The sequence below is a fragment of the Meles meles genome, chromosome 17, assembly GCF_922984935.1.
Source record: "Meles meles chromosome 17, mMelMel3.1 paternal haplotype, whole genome shotgun sequence".
NCBI lineage: Eukaryota > Metazoa > Chordata > Mammalia > Carnivora > Mustelidae > Meles > Meles meles.
In genome coordinates this window covers 39,115,182-39,130,460 of record NC_060082.1, presented here as the reverse complement: position 1 = coordinate 39,130,460, position 15,279 = coordinate 39,115,182, and the positions used below count along the sequence as shown (strand labels likewise).

At 40.6% G+C, this 15,279-nt stretch overlaps 1 protein-coding gene across 1 annotated transcript in view; it reads right to left on the bottom strand.

Moving 5' to 3' along the window:
- DNAH14 (dynein axonemal heavy chain 14) overlaps positions 1-15,279 on the bottom strand; it is a 332,088-nt gene that overhangs the window by 304,821 nt on the left and 11,988 nt on the right. The window contains exons 4-6 of the mRNA XM_045982293.1: positions 10,780-10,884; positions 4,022-4,152; positions 1,152-1,304 (exon numbers count right to left, since the gene is read on the bottom strand). Coding sequence (XP_045838249.1) covers positions 1,152-1,304; positions 4,022-4,152; positions 10,780-10,884 — 389 coding nt within the window. The remainder of the gene's footprint in view (positions 1-1,151; positions 1,305-4,021; positions 4,153-10,779; positions 10,885-15,279) is intronic.

Here is a 15,279-nt window from a genome sequence, read left to right as displayed (position 1 = left end):
GACAGATGCTGGAGAGGATGTGGAGAAAGGGGAAACCTCCTCCACTGTTGGTGGGAATGCAAGCTGGTGCAACCACTCTGGAAAACAGCATGGAGGTTCCTCAAAATGTTGAAAATAGAACTACCCTATGACCCAGCAATTGCACTACTGGGTATTTACCCTAAAGATACAAACATAGTGATCCGAAGGGGCACGTGTACCCGAATGTTTATAGCAGCAATGTCTACAATAGCCAGACTATGGAAAGAACCTAGATGTCCATCAACAGATGAATGGATAAAGAAGATGTGGTATATATACACAATGGAATACTATGCAGCCATCAAAAGAAATGAAATCATGCCATTTGCGATGACGTGGATGGAACTAGAGCGTATCATGCTTAGTGAAATAAGTCAATCGGAGAAAGACAACTATCATATGATCTCCCTGATATGAGGACATGGAGAAGCAACATGGGGGGGTAGGGGGATAGGAGAAGAATAAATGAAACAAGATGGGATTGGGAGGGAGACAAACCATAAATGACTCTTAATCTCACAAAACAAACTGGGGGTTGCTGGGGGGAGGTGGGGTTGGGAGAGGGGGAGCGGGCTATGGACATTGGGGAGGGGAGGCGAACCATAAGAGACTATGGACTCTGAAAAACAACCTGAGGGTTTTGAAGGGTCAGGGGTGGGAGGTTGGGGCAACCTGAGGGTTTTGAAGGGTCAGGGGTGGGAGGTTGGGGGAACAGGTGGTGGGTAATGGGGAGGGCACGTTTTGCATGGAGCACTGGGTGTTGTGCAAAAAGAATGAATACTGTTACGCTGAAAAAATAAATAAAATGGGAAAAAAAAAAAGATTTATTTATTGGACAGATAGAGATTACAAGTAGGCAGAGAGGCAGGCAGAGAGAGAGAAGGAAGCAGGCTCCCAGCTAAGCAGAGAGCCCGATGTGGGGCTCGATCCCAGGACCCTGGGATCATGACCTGAGCTGAAGGCAGAGGCTTTAACCCACTGAGCCACCCAGGTGCCCCTCCCAAATAAGATCTTAAACATAAACTATCCCTCAAATGACCAGGTTTATCTGAAACACGCAAAGATATTCTAAATTGAATAATATTTTTCTATTACGATTCTAAAAGCTGAAAACACATATTCTATATTACCTTTGAGATAAATGATGCAGTAACAATCCAAAATTCTTTGCAGTGTCTAGCTCTGTGGGCAGAGACCACCTGAAGATCATACGGATTATAGAGAATTTGACGATTTTTCCGAGGAAGGCAATATACAAATTCTCCATCATCTGTTAAAGGTTCCTGAGGTTAAAAAAATTTTAATTAACTTGACCAAATGAAGTAATAAGATGGCTGAACAACAGATCAGTCAGTAAATTGAAACAATTTTAGATTAAAATTAAGAGTAATATCACTGAAGAAAGCTAACATCAAATTATGTCCAAAGTTCCACAAGATCAATCTTATGAAATATTTAAAATATGTAATTTTTGTTCTTACACTGTGGTGAAGCAACATTCACAAAACCTCATCTATGTGCCTCCTGATGCGTGCTTATTCACACAAAGAACTTGGCAACGTATCTTTAACACACATGCCCCACTGCCAGTCAGTCTGTCTGCCAAAATCAGAAGCTTTTGGAACATGTTAATCATTTGTCTTGATAATGATGGTGGCTTAGTATTATAATACTAATACTAATACTATAACTACTATTTGTGAAGTAAATAATAAATATTTAATAAGTAATAAGTGTTTCATATACATTACTCACCAGAATTTAATCTCTTAAATTTAATCTTTTAAAGTACCCGCAGGGTTGATGATCATTTTAGCTCATTAAACAGATGCACAAGTTAATATTTTGAGGAATGAGGCAATTTGGGGAAAGTCACAAAGACGGGAAGGGCAGGTTGAGATGGCAATGTGAGTCACACTGAAGCTGTGCTCTGAGACCCTGCAGTATTTACTGGAGCCTCTTTCTTACTCAACAGCCATTCCTGAGAAACCAGCCACTTCGTATTAAGAAAATATTTTACATGAAATTTATTTTTTTCACCTTTGAAACTTTCTAATTATTGGAATTTAAAAATTTCAGACCCAGTTTTACTTCTTAAAACAGTTTGTGTCCTCATTGAAGAATGTCACTGTTTCTCCCTAATTGTCCCAGGTTCTCACTGTCTTGTTTATTTTCAGGATTTATTAATTTGGGGGGAGGGACACAGGCAGAGGGACAAGCAGACTCCCCATCGAACGTAGAGCCTGACATGGGGCTCAATCCCATGACTCTGAGAACACAACCTGAGCAGAAACCAAGAGTCAGACACTCAACCGACTGCACCACCGGGCGTCCTGCACAGTCTTCTTTTGACCACTGAGAGGATATGAACCTGGAAACCTTAAGAAACAAGTTTAAAACTACAAGTAAAATGAAATAAGCATCAGGTGATGATTTGTATAGCACATGTTTGGTTACAGTTATGTGGCCACCTGAGCCATTTTTGTTCTGATTACGTTACAGGAAGTTGAGGATACTAGAAACTTTTTTTTTAAGATTTTTTAATTTATTTATTTGACAGAAAGAGAGAGGGAGATCACAAGTAGGCAGAAAGGCAGGCACGGGGGGGGGAAGCAGGCTCCCCACTGAGCAGAGAGCCTGATGTGGGGCTCAATCCCAGGACTCTGAGATCATGACCTAAGCCGAAGGCAGAGGTTTACCCCACTGAGCCACCCAGGCACCCCGAGGATACTAGAAACTTAATGTAGACACAATTATCCAAATGGGTCATGTATGTAATTAAATCATCCACTTATCAGAAGCATAATACATTCCAATGAAATTACTGGTTTTCAATTAAAAGCAAGTAATTTTTCGTATTCTCAATCCTTTCTTTATAAACAAATGAAACCTCCCTTATCAGTGAGTCCAACATCTGGCTCAGCAATGTATTTCCTAAGCCACCATGCCTGCTACATGCCAGACACCAGGCCACCTGCATTCTTCATTTAATTTTCACAGCTTTCTAAGGTTAAGTACTATTATTTCCAATTTAAGCTCAAAGAAGCTGAAGCTCAGAGAGGTCAGGAACTTGCCCAAAACCACACAGTGAGCATATAAACAGAGATGCAAAACTGGGCAACTCTGCTTCCATTATTCGTCGTTCCTTGCTTTACATTAATGCTGCCTCTGACAATGATCCAAAGACCGTTTCTCCTCCTGTTAACAGTCTAGAGAAGGAATCAGCAAACTCTGGCCAGGACTAGGTGCCGATTTCTATAACTAAAGTCTCATAGGAACAAAGCCACACCCATTTGGTTAAATCTGTCTCCTGTTGCTTTCGCCCTACAGTGAGAGAGCTGATTAATTACAACAGAGATCAGAGAGTCTGCAAAGCCTAAAATACCACCTGACACTTCTCAGAAAATAATTAGCTGGCCCCTGGTCTAGAATAATGGTTCTCAATTGTGCATCAGAATCATTTGGAGAGCTTCATCAAGTATAGACCACTGGGTTCCACCCCCAGAGTTTCTGATCCACAAGGTCTGGGGTGGAGATGAGAATATGTATGGTAGATGAACTCCCAGATGCTGCTGTTGTGATCCACCTGGGAACTGCCCTCTGAGAATCCTGGGTCTAAAAGTAGTTATGATCCTGCCCAATCTTCCATCTCCTGTCATGAAGAAGGGCACCGGAGGCAGACCTCACTCCTCATGGCTGCTCGTACCCTCTACAGGTGACCATGCACATGCTAAACCTTCTCCAAAGAGGAAAGGATAAAGAAATACAAAGATAATGAGATAGAAAATTGGGTACCAGGAAGTAAGAACAAGGATACAGTGTTAAAGTGAAATGATGCCCAATACTTTCATAAGCATTTACCATGAAACAATGATGGTAATTTGATATTAATGTAGTAATGGCTAATTTTAATACAATATGTGAGTGAATGAAATTAAGATTAAGGTACAGTTTTAAATATTAACCTTTTATTACAAAACTGGATAAAAAAGAAGAATACCTTTAGAATAATCTTCTGAATTGCAATTTTGGAACTTTTGTGCTCCAAACAGTGATGTGGTAACACTGTTTGCCAACCAAACTTTTCTCTTAGCCTTATAATATGTCTTGTCACATCATCATCCTCTGGTTCTGGTTTAGAACATAAAAAAGAAAGATCTAATATAAGTGTGAGTATGGGCATTACTTAAGGATAATGTATAATAATATTCCAAATATTTCTACATAGAGAAAAAATTTAAATGGAAACTCATACTTACTTACACAAAGACTATATAATTAGAAGAGAAAATATAGCTTAAAATTTAATTTTAATACAAGCTGGAAAAAAGGAATAATATTTTCCATTTAAAAAAGAGATTACAAAAGACCTAATTCCACAATCATTTCACAATCACACAGGGAGTTGTCACAAGAAGACCCTGGAACAGGAGCCAGTTAGAAGGCTTTTCTTTATTTCTTTCTTTTTTTTTTTTTTTAATTTATTTGACAGACAGAGATCACAAGTAGGCAGAGAGACAGGCAGAGAGAGAGAGGAAGCAGGCTCCCCACTGAGCAAAGAGCCCAGTGCTGGGCTTGATCCCAGGACCCTGGGATCATGACCTGAGCTGAAGGTAGAGGCTTTAACCCATGGAGCCACCCAGGCGCCCCTAGAAGGCTTTTCTTAATAAAAGCTTAAGATGATGTGGAAGCAGTAGGATCAGGAAAAAAGTGATGACCATGCAGGTGGAAATATTCTTCCCAAAGAGTCTCATGCAATACACTTCCCCCTCCTTCCTTTTTTCCTTCCTCTCTCCCTCCCTTACCCCCTCCTTCCTTTCTTCCAAGTAGACTCCACATCCAGCATGCAGCCCAATGTGGGGCTTGAACTCATAACCCTGAAGTTAAGACCTGAGCTGAGGTCAAGAGTTGGACACAACTAAGTGAGCTACCCAGGTGCCCCTCAGACCTTCTTTCTTGATCTCTTAGCAGCTAATAATTCTCTCCTTCTTGAAACATTCCCTTTTCTTGGCTTTTATTCACCATGCACTACAACTTGTCCTCTTAGCCCCTCTGCTTTTCTTTATAAAACTAATCATGGGAAGAGGAGCAACCCAGAAACCATGCTGACAAAACCAACAATGCTAAGTTGTTCAGGATTTCTGGTTCTCTAGAAATCACAAACACCATCTGATAAAAACAGCTTAACTCAGGACTAAACAGGACTTGATCTTTTGTATAAAACAAAGTCAGGACCAGCGTACAGTCCTCCACAACACCAAGAGTAAATTCTTTTAATCTTGTGCTCTAGGGAACTCACCTGTCTCACCCTAGTCTGGGCCCTCTCAGTTGCTTACACAGGAAAGAAGTTTAAAATACTTAACTGAAAGGAGAGCTAGTTAATATTAGGTGTAGAAGAGAGAAGGGGAGGTGCCGATACTTCATGTAAGGGACAGCACAAAGTATTTATGTCTAGCTGAGAGGTAAGCCATACAGACTAGGATATAACAATGTACACCTATCGAAACCATGGTAGTGCACTTACGACACAGGAAAACAGATTGGTAGAACCAAGTAGAGACCAGAAATCAGAACATTTACAAAAGACAATCTAGTAAGCGAGAAAAAGGTATTTCAAATCAGTAGAGCAATCATTAACTGTTCATAAATCATAATGGGAAAGTAATTAGCCACTTAAAAAACTAAGCAATTATATGCAAGGGTAAATTATAGATGAATTATAGGAGTAAATGTGGAAACAGAAATTACAGAAAATATATGTTCCTGAAAAAGAATTAAATCATGTTAAAAAAAATAAATTTGACTTCTTCAAACTTAGCAATTTATACAGCAGAAAAGCCACCATAAATAAATCTAAAGCATAATTATCAAGTTAGAATGTCTATAACCTATGTAAGAAGCTAGGGATTAACATCAAATATTTAAAGAGTTCCTCCCAATCAATAAGAAATAAACATTTTGATATAAAGATGAACAATTTTACTAAGCATGATACCCTCTAGTTCCATCCACATCATGCTTAGTGAAATAAGTCAATCAGAGAAAGACAACTATCATATGATCTCCCTGATTTGAGGAAGTGAAGATGCAACATGGGGGATTACGGGGGTAGGAAAAGAATAAATGAAACAAGATGGGATCGGGAGGCAGACAAACCGTAAGTGACTCTTAATCTCACAAAAGAAACTGAGGGTTGCTGGGGGGAGGGGGGGTGGGGTTATGGACATTGGGGAGGGTATGTGCTATGGTGAGTGCTGTGAAGTGTGTACACCTGGTGATTCACAGACCTGTACCCCTTGGGATAAAAATACATTATATGTTTATAAAAAAATTAAAAACAAAACAAAACAAGCAAACAAAAAAAAACCTTGACATCTAATAGAGTGGACATATAATAAAAGCTTACCAAAGTGAATAAAAAAAAAATAAAGATGAATAATTTATAGGCAAGACAAATGGCCAGTAAACATACCAAAAAATATTCAACCCCATTCGTAATCAGAAAATTGCAAATTAAAATTACAACAAAATAGCCATTCTCACCCATCAGACTTGCAGAAAATTAAGTTAGGAAATATCCCCTGCGGCCAGGGTATTTCTCCTATGCAATACTGCAAAAGCATAAATTAATGCATCCATTCTTGGTGGTGACTTGGCAGATTTAATGAACTGATAGAGACCATTGGAGAATGGAAGTGATTTATGACAAATTTAAAATAACAATTTTTCAGAATAAGTAGTAAATTTAGGAAAAATATATATCCTCCAAAATGCTGGGGGGAAATTTTTCTAAAAAGCCAGATTAATTCAGAAATCAAAGACAGGGATACCTGGGTGGCTCAGTTGTTTAAGCAGCTGCCTTTAGCTCAGGTCATGATCCTAGGGTTGTGGAATCAAGTCCCAAGTCAGGCTCCTGGCTCAGAAGGAAGCCTGCTTCTCCCTCTGCCTGCCACTCCCCCTGATTGTGCACTCTCTCGCTCTCTGACAAATAAATAAAATCTTTAAAAAAAAAAAAAAGAAAGAAAATCACAGGTATTTACTAAAATGAGACAATCCATTATGCACCTAACATGGCAGGGTGAGGCACGGTCCTAGCACCCTGGGTGCATGGTATGAGTCAGGACAGCAATTCTTTCTATCAGAACTACGAGGAGACTAGCCTGTATTCCACTTTCACGGTGAGTCAAGAATATAGGTACCAGAAGTAAGGTCAGGAAATTACAACTTTCAAGAGAAAGTCTTTCAGAAAGAAACCATGGGGGGGAAAAGCAGCATAAAGACATTTATTTTGTCAATGTAGACACAAGTCCCTATCTTCTGCTTAGAGACGCAATGAAATCTCATCAGTGAACACTGAGCTGGGCTCCCAGTGCCCTCCCCTTCTAATCCACAGCCTTGAAAAAGCACTATCAGTAGACAGAATCTTCAACAGGAATGACAGTGCTTAAGACAGAGCTTAAGGAGGAGTTCCAGCATTTAAGGGTAAAATCACGTATCTTTACAATGAAAATAAAACTTTTCTTTTAAGAAGTTTAAAACAGGGCGCCTGGGTGGCTCAGTGGGTTAAAGCCTCTACCTTCGGCTCAGGTCATGGTACCAGGGTCCTCGGGCTCTCTGCTCAGCGGGGAGCCTGCTTCCTCCTCTCTCTCTCTCTCTCTCTGCCTACTTGTGATCTCTGTCAAATAAATAAATAAAATCTTTTTTTTTTTTTTTTTAAAGAAGTTTAAAACAGGTACCTGGGTGGCTCAGGCACTTAAGTGTCTGACTAGTGATGTCAGCTCAGATCATGATCTCAGGGTCATTAAGACAGAGCCCGTGTCGGGTCCTGCACTGGTCATGGAATCTGCATGGGACTCTCGCGCTCCCTCTGCCCCTTCCCTCACTCACTCACTCTCCAAAAAAACAAACAAACAAACAAACAAAAAAACCCCATTTAAAACAGAACAACTACTACCTTGGATTCAGAGTGTAATTGATATTATCCCACCATGGGACTGTGTCTTCATAATGAAAGATAATATATAAAAACTGTCAAATGAGCCGCACTGCTGGTAAGTACTGTGTCAGCTCCAAGGAGAAGGGTCACAGCAGACTAGGGACCTCACTGACAGCTTATAGAACTTGCATAAATATCGATCTTAACATAAGGCCTGAGAGGGGCAAAAAGAGAAAAAAGGACATTCTAGACAAAAAATCATCTTAAAAGAAAGAGACAAAGAGTAAATTCCAAAAGCACACATCAACATGAATGATCTCAAAAGAACGGGTTACAAAAGGACACAATACAACATCACACACGTGCATATTTCCAAGCTTCTACTGAGGTGTAACATACACACGGCTGGTACACACACCAACCGCAGGCACACAGCCTGGTGTGTTTTCAGACACTAACATACCCTGGAGCCAGCGCACCCATCACGAAAGAAAGCATCACCAGCACTCCTGAATTCCGCCTTGAACCGTGCCCACTTACTATTACCACTTCAGCCCGTTCCTACAAGTCACCACTATCCTGCTTTCTCAGATTAGAGATGAATTTTTCCTAGTGTTTACTCTATCAAAGTAGAATCGTACCATGTGTATTTTTCTCCATCCAGCTTATTCTGGTCAACAGAGTGTGTGCTTTTGCATAAAATAATGCCGCATGTTTTATGGATCTATTAGTTGTCTATTGATGTGTGAGCAACTGTCCTAAAATTTAGAGGTTTAATACAAATAAAATTTTTTTCACAATTTCTACAGGTGAGTAGTTCAGTTTCCCATGAGGTTGCAATCAAAATGCTGAAGCTCTCCTGGGGCTGGAGGACCCTCTCCCACACAGACATGCTGATACACCGGAGATCTCAGCTCTTTGCCCAGTGGACCCCTCTATAGGGCCACGTACGCGTGTCACAGGAGAGCACACAGAAGGGATCTCTCTAGGCCCTTCATGACTTCGTCCTGGAGGGCGCACAGCATCATTTCACCATGTTTTACTTTGTACAACCGCAAACTATCATATCCGCTGTATTATTAGTTAGAAATGAGTTACTGAAGTCTGGCCTTTATTTAAAGGGAGAGGAGTAAGGCTCTGGCTTTTGAAGGAAGGAGCGTCAAAACATATGTGACAAATTTTTTAACTCCCACAATGTACAAATATAAATGTAGACAATACATAAAACCATCCATGGAAAGGACAGTCGCCCATGTGAGTGTGACTGTCAGCTGGTCCTACTATTAACTGTGGACAGGGAGCGGAGAGGGGAGTGCTCTGAGCTACTCACTTTACTTCTGTACCTGCTCTCCACTGCCGTGTAACAGATTACTGCAAACTGGGTGTTTGTTATCCCACAGTGTCCAGAGGTCAGGTACCTAGCAAATTTTTGCTGGGTCCTCTGCCCAGGGTCTCACAGGGCTGACGTGAACATGCTGGCTGACGACGCCCTCATCCGGAGACACTGGCTCCAAGCTCCCCTCGGTTGCCGGCAGAACTCGTTTTCTTTGTGGCTGCATGACTGAGGTCCGGGTTTTCCAGCTAAGAGTTGGCCGAGGAACTACTGTCGGCTACAGAAGTCTAGTTTGGGGTCCTTGCCCCAGGGCCCTCTCCACACACGGCCATCTGCCTCTTCAAAGACACCAGCGTGGCATCTGCTACTGCTCTGGTCTCTTTTAAAGGCTCATCAGATTAGGGCAGGCTCACCCAGGATAACCTCCTTTTACAACCTTATTACACCTCAGAAATGCCACACAGACTGACCTCGCCCAGGAGCAATGCTCCATCGCCCTCGCAGCTGCGGCTCACATTCGCCAAAAGGGAGGAGACAAGGCCTGTAAGTTTTGTGCCATCAGAGGCATTCATAAGTGACTATCTTCTTTTCAGAAAAATGAAGCCTGTTTAAGTGAGGGCCCAGAAGTCTACATTTCAATAGCTTTATGACTAATCTGGCTTGGACCATGGTGAATCAGTGAAACATAGAAAGTTTCCCTTTTCCTGTCAAACTTAAGATACTAATACAAATAAGAATTTCAGGTATATTATCATATGGTTTCACTTACTTGTGGAACATAAGGCACAGCATGGAGGACATTAGAAGAAGGAAGTGAAGATTGAAGGGGTGGAAATTGGAGGGGGAGATGAATGATGAGAGACTATGGACTCTGAGAAACAAACTAAGGGTTTTAAAGGGAAGGGGGCTGGGGAGGGGGTGAGCCTGGTGATGGGAATTAAGGAGGGCACGCACTGCATGGAGCACTGGGTGTTATACACAAACAATGAATCTTGGAACACTACCTCAAAAACTAATGATGTACTGTATGGTGACTAACATAACATAATAAATAAATAAATAAGAATTTCAGGTATAAACAAAGTACAACCTGGAAAACATGAGAAAAATTAGTTTAAATGAATTATTTATTTGGGGAGTTAAACCCTGTGTCAGAAAAAGACACAAAAGAATTAAATATAATGATACCACTAAAAAGATAAATCAAAGTCATACAACTTTATTTAAATTCTATAACCATAACCTTCAGAGATTGTTCCTAATTAAGAACATAGTCAGGGTACAGACAAAAGTCCGTCAACTTTTCAATCTATTGATATTCTGGGTTTTCAAAAAGATTTTAAAAAAGCTAACACTTCTTTAAGCAACCAAACACATAAAATTCAGTAAGACTGTTTCTTGTAAAGTCAGTGTCCTACTCAAACACATAAAACCACAGAAATATCTGAAGAAAAAAAAAAAAGTCATGTCTTCCAAACAAGCTGCCTACCTTTTGTATCATAGGACACAAGCCTTTTCTTCTTAACCTTTGGACAGCGGTGAGTCTGATCCTTTTTTCCCTTTGATTTCTCTTTCTTCTTAGGAGAAACTGGTTCTGAAGGATCTTGCTGAGTTCTAGTGTTTTGGAAGTAATCTGAAAATAAAAGCATTATTAACTGAGTAACCAGCAAGAGCTATAAATAATACCAAAGCCATTCTCCACACCAGGCCATACAGGGAATCATGACAGAGTGTCAGTTTTTAAGAGCATAGGCTCTGAGTCAGATGCCTTCATTCCAACCAGTTACAAGTTTTGCCACTCAGTGCTGTGATTTACTCTATAAGTAGCCCGTCAGCCTTTCTTTACCCACCTGTGAAATGGGGACTGTTACAGTGAGAACCTCATAGAGTGTTATAAGGATTAAGTTAGTTAATATGTTTAAAGCATACAGTCAGGGGCGCCTGAGTGGTTCAGTCAGTGAAGCGTCCACCTTTGGCTCAGGTCATGATCTCCAGGTCCTGGGATGGAGTTCTGCTTTAGGAATCTGCTTCTCCCTCTGCCCCTCCCTCTGCTTGTGCTCACTCTCTCTGTCTCTCTCAAATGAATAAAATATTTTTTAAAAAGCACACAGTAAGTACTTACAAAGATAAATATCAATTCTATCATTACAATAAATGTGAATTCTTGTGTGAAAAACATTAATAAAAGCTTTTTATCAGGGAGGGCCTACTCTCCCCAGGGTACAGCCCCGTCATTCTGGTGGCTGACACAACATCCCGCCCCACTCTCTAAACACCCTCTCATCTCTAGTGCTCTTCAACCAACCCCTCCCAAGATCACCCCCTGAGAGCCCGTCATCACCAGCCTCTCCTTCCAGCCTGCTTGGCACTCCCGACATCACCATTTTTTTCTTGACATCCTGGCACCTCCAGTTCACAGCCCCATGACTTTCTACCCATCACCCCTCTGCTTCTTTGCATCTTTCTCTTGATCCCCCAGAAATTATGTTGTCTTTCAATGACACTCTTGCCAGAGCCTCAACTCTCACTCTTGATCTCATCTCCGCGGCAGAAAAGCGGCCCTGGAAGATGCCAACTCTACGTGCTCAGTGTGCCTGCGTTTGCACACCTCAGAGCTGTTACACGAAGGCCCAAACAGGAGTGGATTGGTAACCTCTGAAATTGACTTTATCACAAATAGCCCCTGAACACTAATGTAAGATCTTACCATCTGACTGGCTCCCTCACTTTTCTGGCTTTGAACAGCTTGCTCAGATGCGCCTCAAACCCCAACACCTTCACCTTCCCACCCCTCCACTTTGACGGATCTTCATGCCTACATGCAAAGGCATCAGACGGGAACTCCTTCAGCGTGCTTGTGCTAAGTAAGCCAACGAACCCACCCCAGCAGCATCCTTTCCTCCTGCCCCTTCTGACTGCATTAGGGAGGTGTTTCTCCTCCCATCCAAATCAATCCTTTCCACCCTTGTTTGCAACCCAACCCCTCATGCCTACACTACTCATTATTCCTCTTCCCCTTCGCATATCAAGCTCCCAGCATCAAGCCTGAGCTGCCAGCAAGCCTCACCCATTCCTAGACCACATTTCCCCTCACCTTTCTTCACAGTCATACTTCTCAAAAGAGTTGCATGTACTCACTATTCTATTTCTTCATCTACTCCCACTTTCTAATCTAGTTGAGTTTCAGAACTCCACTTAAATAGCACTCAAGGGACCATATAAATTCAATGGGCATTTTCAGTCCCCATTTGACTGAATATTATTACTTTCGACTGCTCCTTCTTTTTTTAAAATGGAAATATAATTGACAAATAACATTATTAGTTTCAGCTATACAACATAGTACAATATTTGTACATATTGCAAAAAGATCATCACAACATTCATCACATAGTTGCAATTTTTTCGTGGTGAGAACTCTTAAGATTTACTGTTAGCAAATTTCAAATTTACAACACACTATTATTAACATTCACCATGTTGTGCATCACGTCCCCATAATTTATAACTCCAAGTTCGCACACTTGACCACCTTCCCTCATTTTACCCACCCCCAACCCCTGCCTCGGGCAACCACCAACCTATTCTCTGTATTCATGAGCTTTGATTCCACATACAAGTGAATCATATTGTATTTGTCTTTTGATGACTTGTTTCACTTGGCACAGTGCTGTCAAGGTCCATCTGTTTGTCACAAATGGCAAAGATTTCATTTTCTTATGGCTGAATAATTTTCCACTGTATATACGTATCACAGCTTCTTCATCCATCAATAGTTTATTTCTGTGTCTTGTAAATAATGTAGCAATGAACCTGGAAGTGTAATGCATCTTTCTGAGTTGGGTGTTTTCATTTCTTTTAAATAAATATGAAGAAATGCAATTACAGGATCATATGGTATTTCTGTTTTTAATTTCTTGAGGAGCCTCCATACTATTTTCTGCAGCGGCTGCCTCAACTTACATTCTCACCAACAGAGCATGAGGGTTCCCTATTCTCCACACTGTCCCCAACACTAGCTATCTCTTCTCTTTTGATACTAGCCATCCTAACAAGTGTGAGGTTATAGCTCATTGTGGTTTTGATTGACATTCCCTGATAATTACCTGTTGGCTGTCTGCATGTCTTTGGAAAAAAGTCTATCTAGTTCCTCTGCCCATTTTTAATTGGAGTTTTGGTTTTTTGGCTATTGAGCTGAAGAAGTTCTTTATGTATTTTGGATATGAACTCCTTATTAGATACATAATTTGCAAATATTCTTCTTCCATTTCATAGCCTTTTCATTTGGGTGTTTTCCTTCACTATGCGGAATTTTTTTTTGGTCTGATGTAGTCCCACTTGTTTATATTTGCTTTTGTTGCCTTTGCTTTTAGTGTCAAATCCAAAAACAGATCACTGCCGAGACAAATATCCAGGATGTTCCCACCTATGTTTTCTCTTAGGAGCTTCATGCTTTTAATGTATTGCTGAATTTAGTTTGCTAATATTTTACTGAGAAATTCTGCATGCTCATCAGGGATATTGGCCTGTAATCTTCTTTTCCTGTGACAACTTTGTCTGGTTTTGATATCAGGGTAATACTGACCTTGTAAACTGAGTTTGGAAGTGTTCTCTTATTTTGCAGAAGAATTTGAGAAGGATTAGTATTAACTCTTCTTTGAATGCTTGGTAGAGGTCACCATTGAAGCCAACTGGTCTGGACTTGTTTGTTGGGAGGTTTTTGATTACCAATTCAAATTCTTAATACTAATTATTCTGTTCAAATTTTCTTTTTCTTCATGACAGTCTTGGTAGGTTGTATGTTTCTAGGAATTTATACATTTATGCTGGGTTATCCAATTTGTTGGTGCATAATTGTTCATAATGTCTCTTTGTCCATGGTATCTGCTTATACTATCTCCTCTTTCATTTAAGTCTGTGTGTGTGTGCGTGCGCACGCACATGTGTGTATGTGAGATTCTTGCTAAAGGTCTGTCAAATTTATCTTTTCAAAGAACCATCTTTTAGTGACATTGATCTTTTCTATTGTCTTTTTAGTCTCTCATTTATTTTTGCTCTGATCTATTCTTTTTTTTTAAAGACTTTATTTATTTGACAGAGAAAAAGAGAGATCACAAGCAGGCGGGGGGAAGCAGGTTCCCTGCTGGGCAGAGAGCCTGATGCAGGCTCCATCCCAGGATCCTGAGATCATGACCTGAGCCAAAGGCAGAAGCTTATCCCTCTGAGCCATCCACATGCCCCTGATCTTTGTTCTTTCTTTCCTTCTACTAACCATTGGCTTTGTTTGTTCTTTCTCTACTTCCTCAACTGAGATTTTTCTCATTTATCAAAATAGGCCTGTGATGCTATGAACTTCCCTCTTCTAATTGCTTTGCTGTATCCTGTAAGTTCTGGTATGCTGTATCTCCATTTTCATTTGTCTCAGGCATTTTTTAAAAATTTCTCCTTTGATTTTTTTCTCTGGCTCTTGGTTGTGTGTTTGTGTGTTTAAGATTTTATTTGAGAGAGAGCATGCATAAGCAGGAGAGGCAGAGAGAGAGGGAGAAGCACCATGCAGTACTTGATCCTACGACTCGGGACCATGACCTGAGCCGAAGGCAGATGCATTAACCCACTGAGCCACCAGGTGCCCGCCCTTGGTTATTTAGCAGCATGTTGTTTAATCTCCACATTTGTGAATTTTCCAGCTTTCTTTATCTAACTTATTTCTAGTTTTTGGTTTCTTTTTTTTTCCCCCACTGTGGCAGAAAAGATGCTTGACATGATTTCAAACTGCTTAAATTTACTGAGACTTATTTTGTGGCCTGTTGTATGATCTATCCTGGTGAATGTTCATCCCACGAACACTTGCAAAGTTGTGTGTAGTCGACTGCTTTGGGATGAAATGTTCTACTACATCTGTTAAATCCATCTGGTCTCACATGTTAAGACCAACGTTTCCTTATTGTTTTGGGGTATTTTTTTTTTGGTTGTTTTTTTTCTGTCTGTA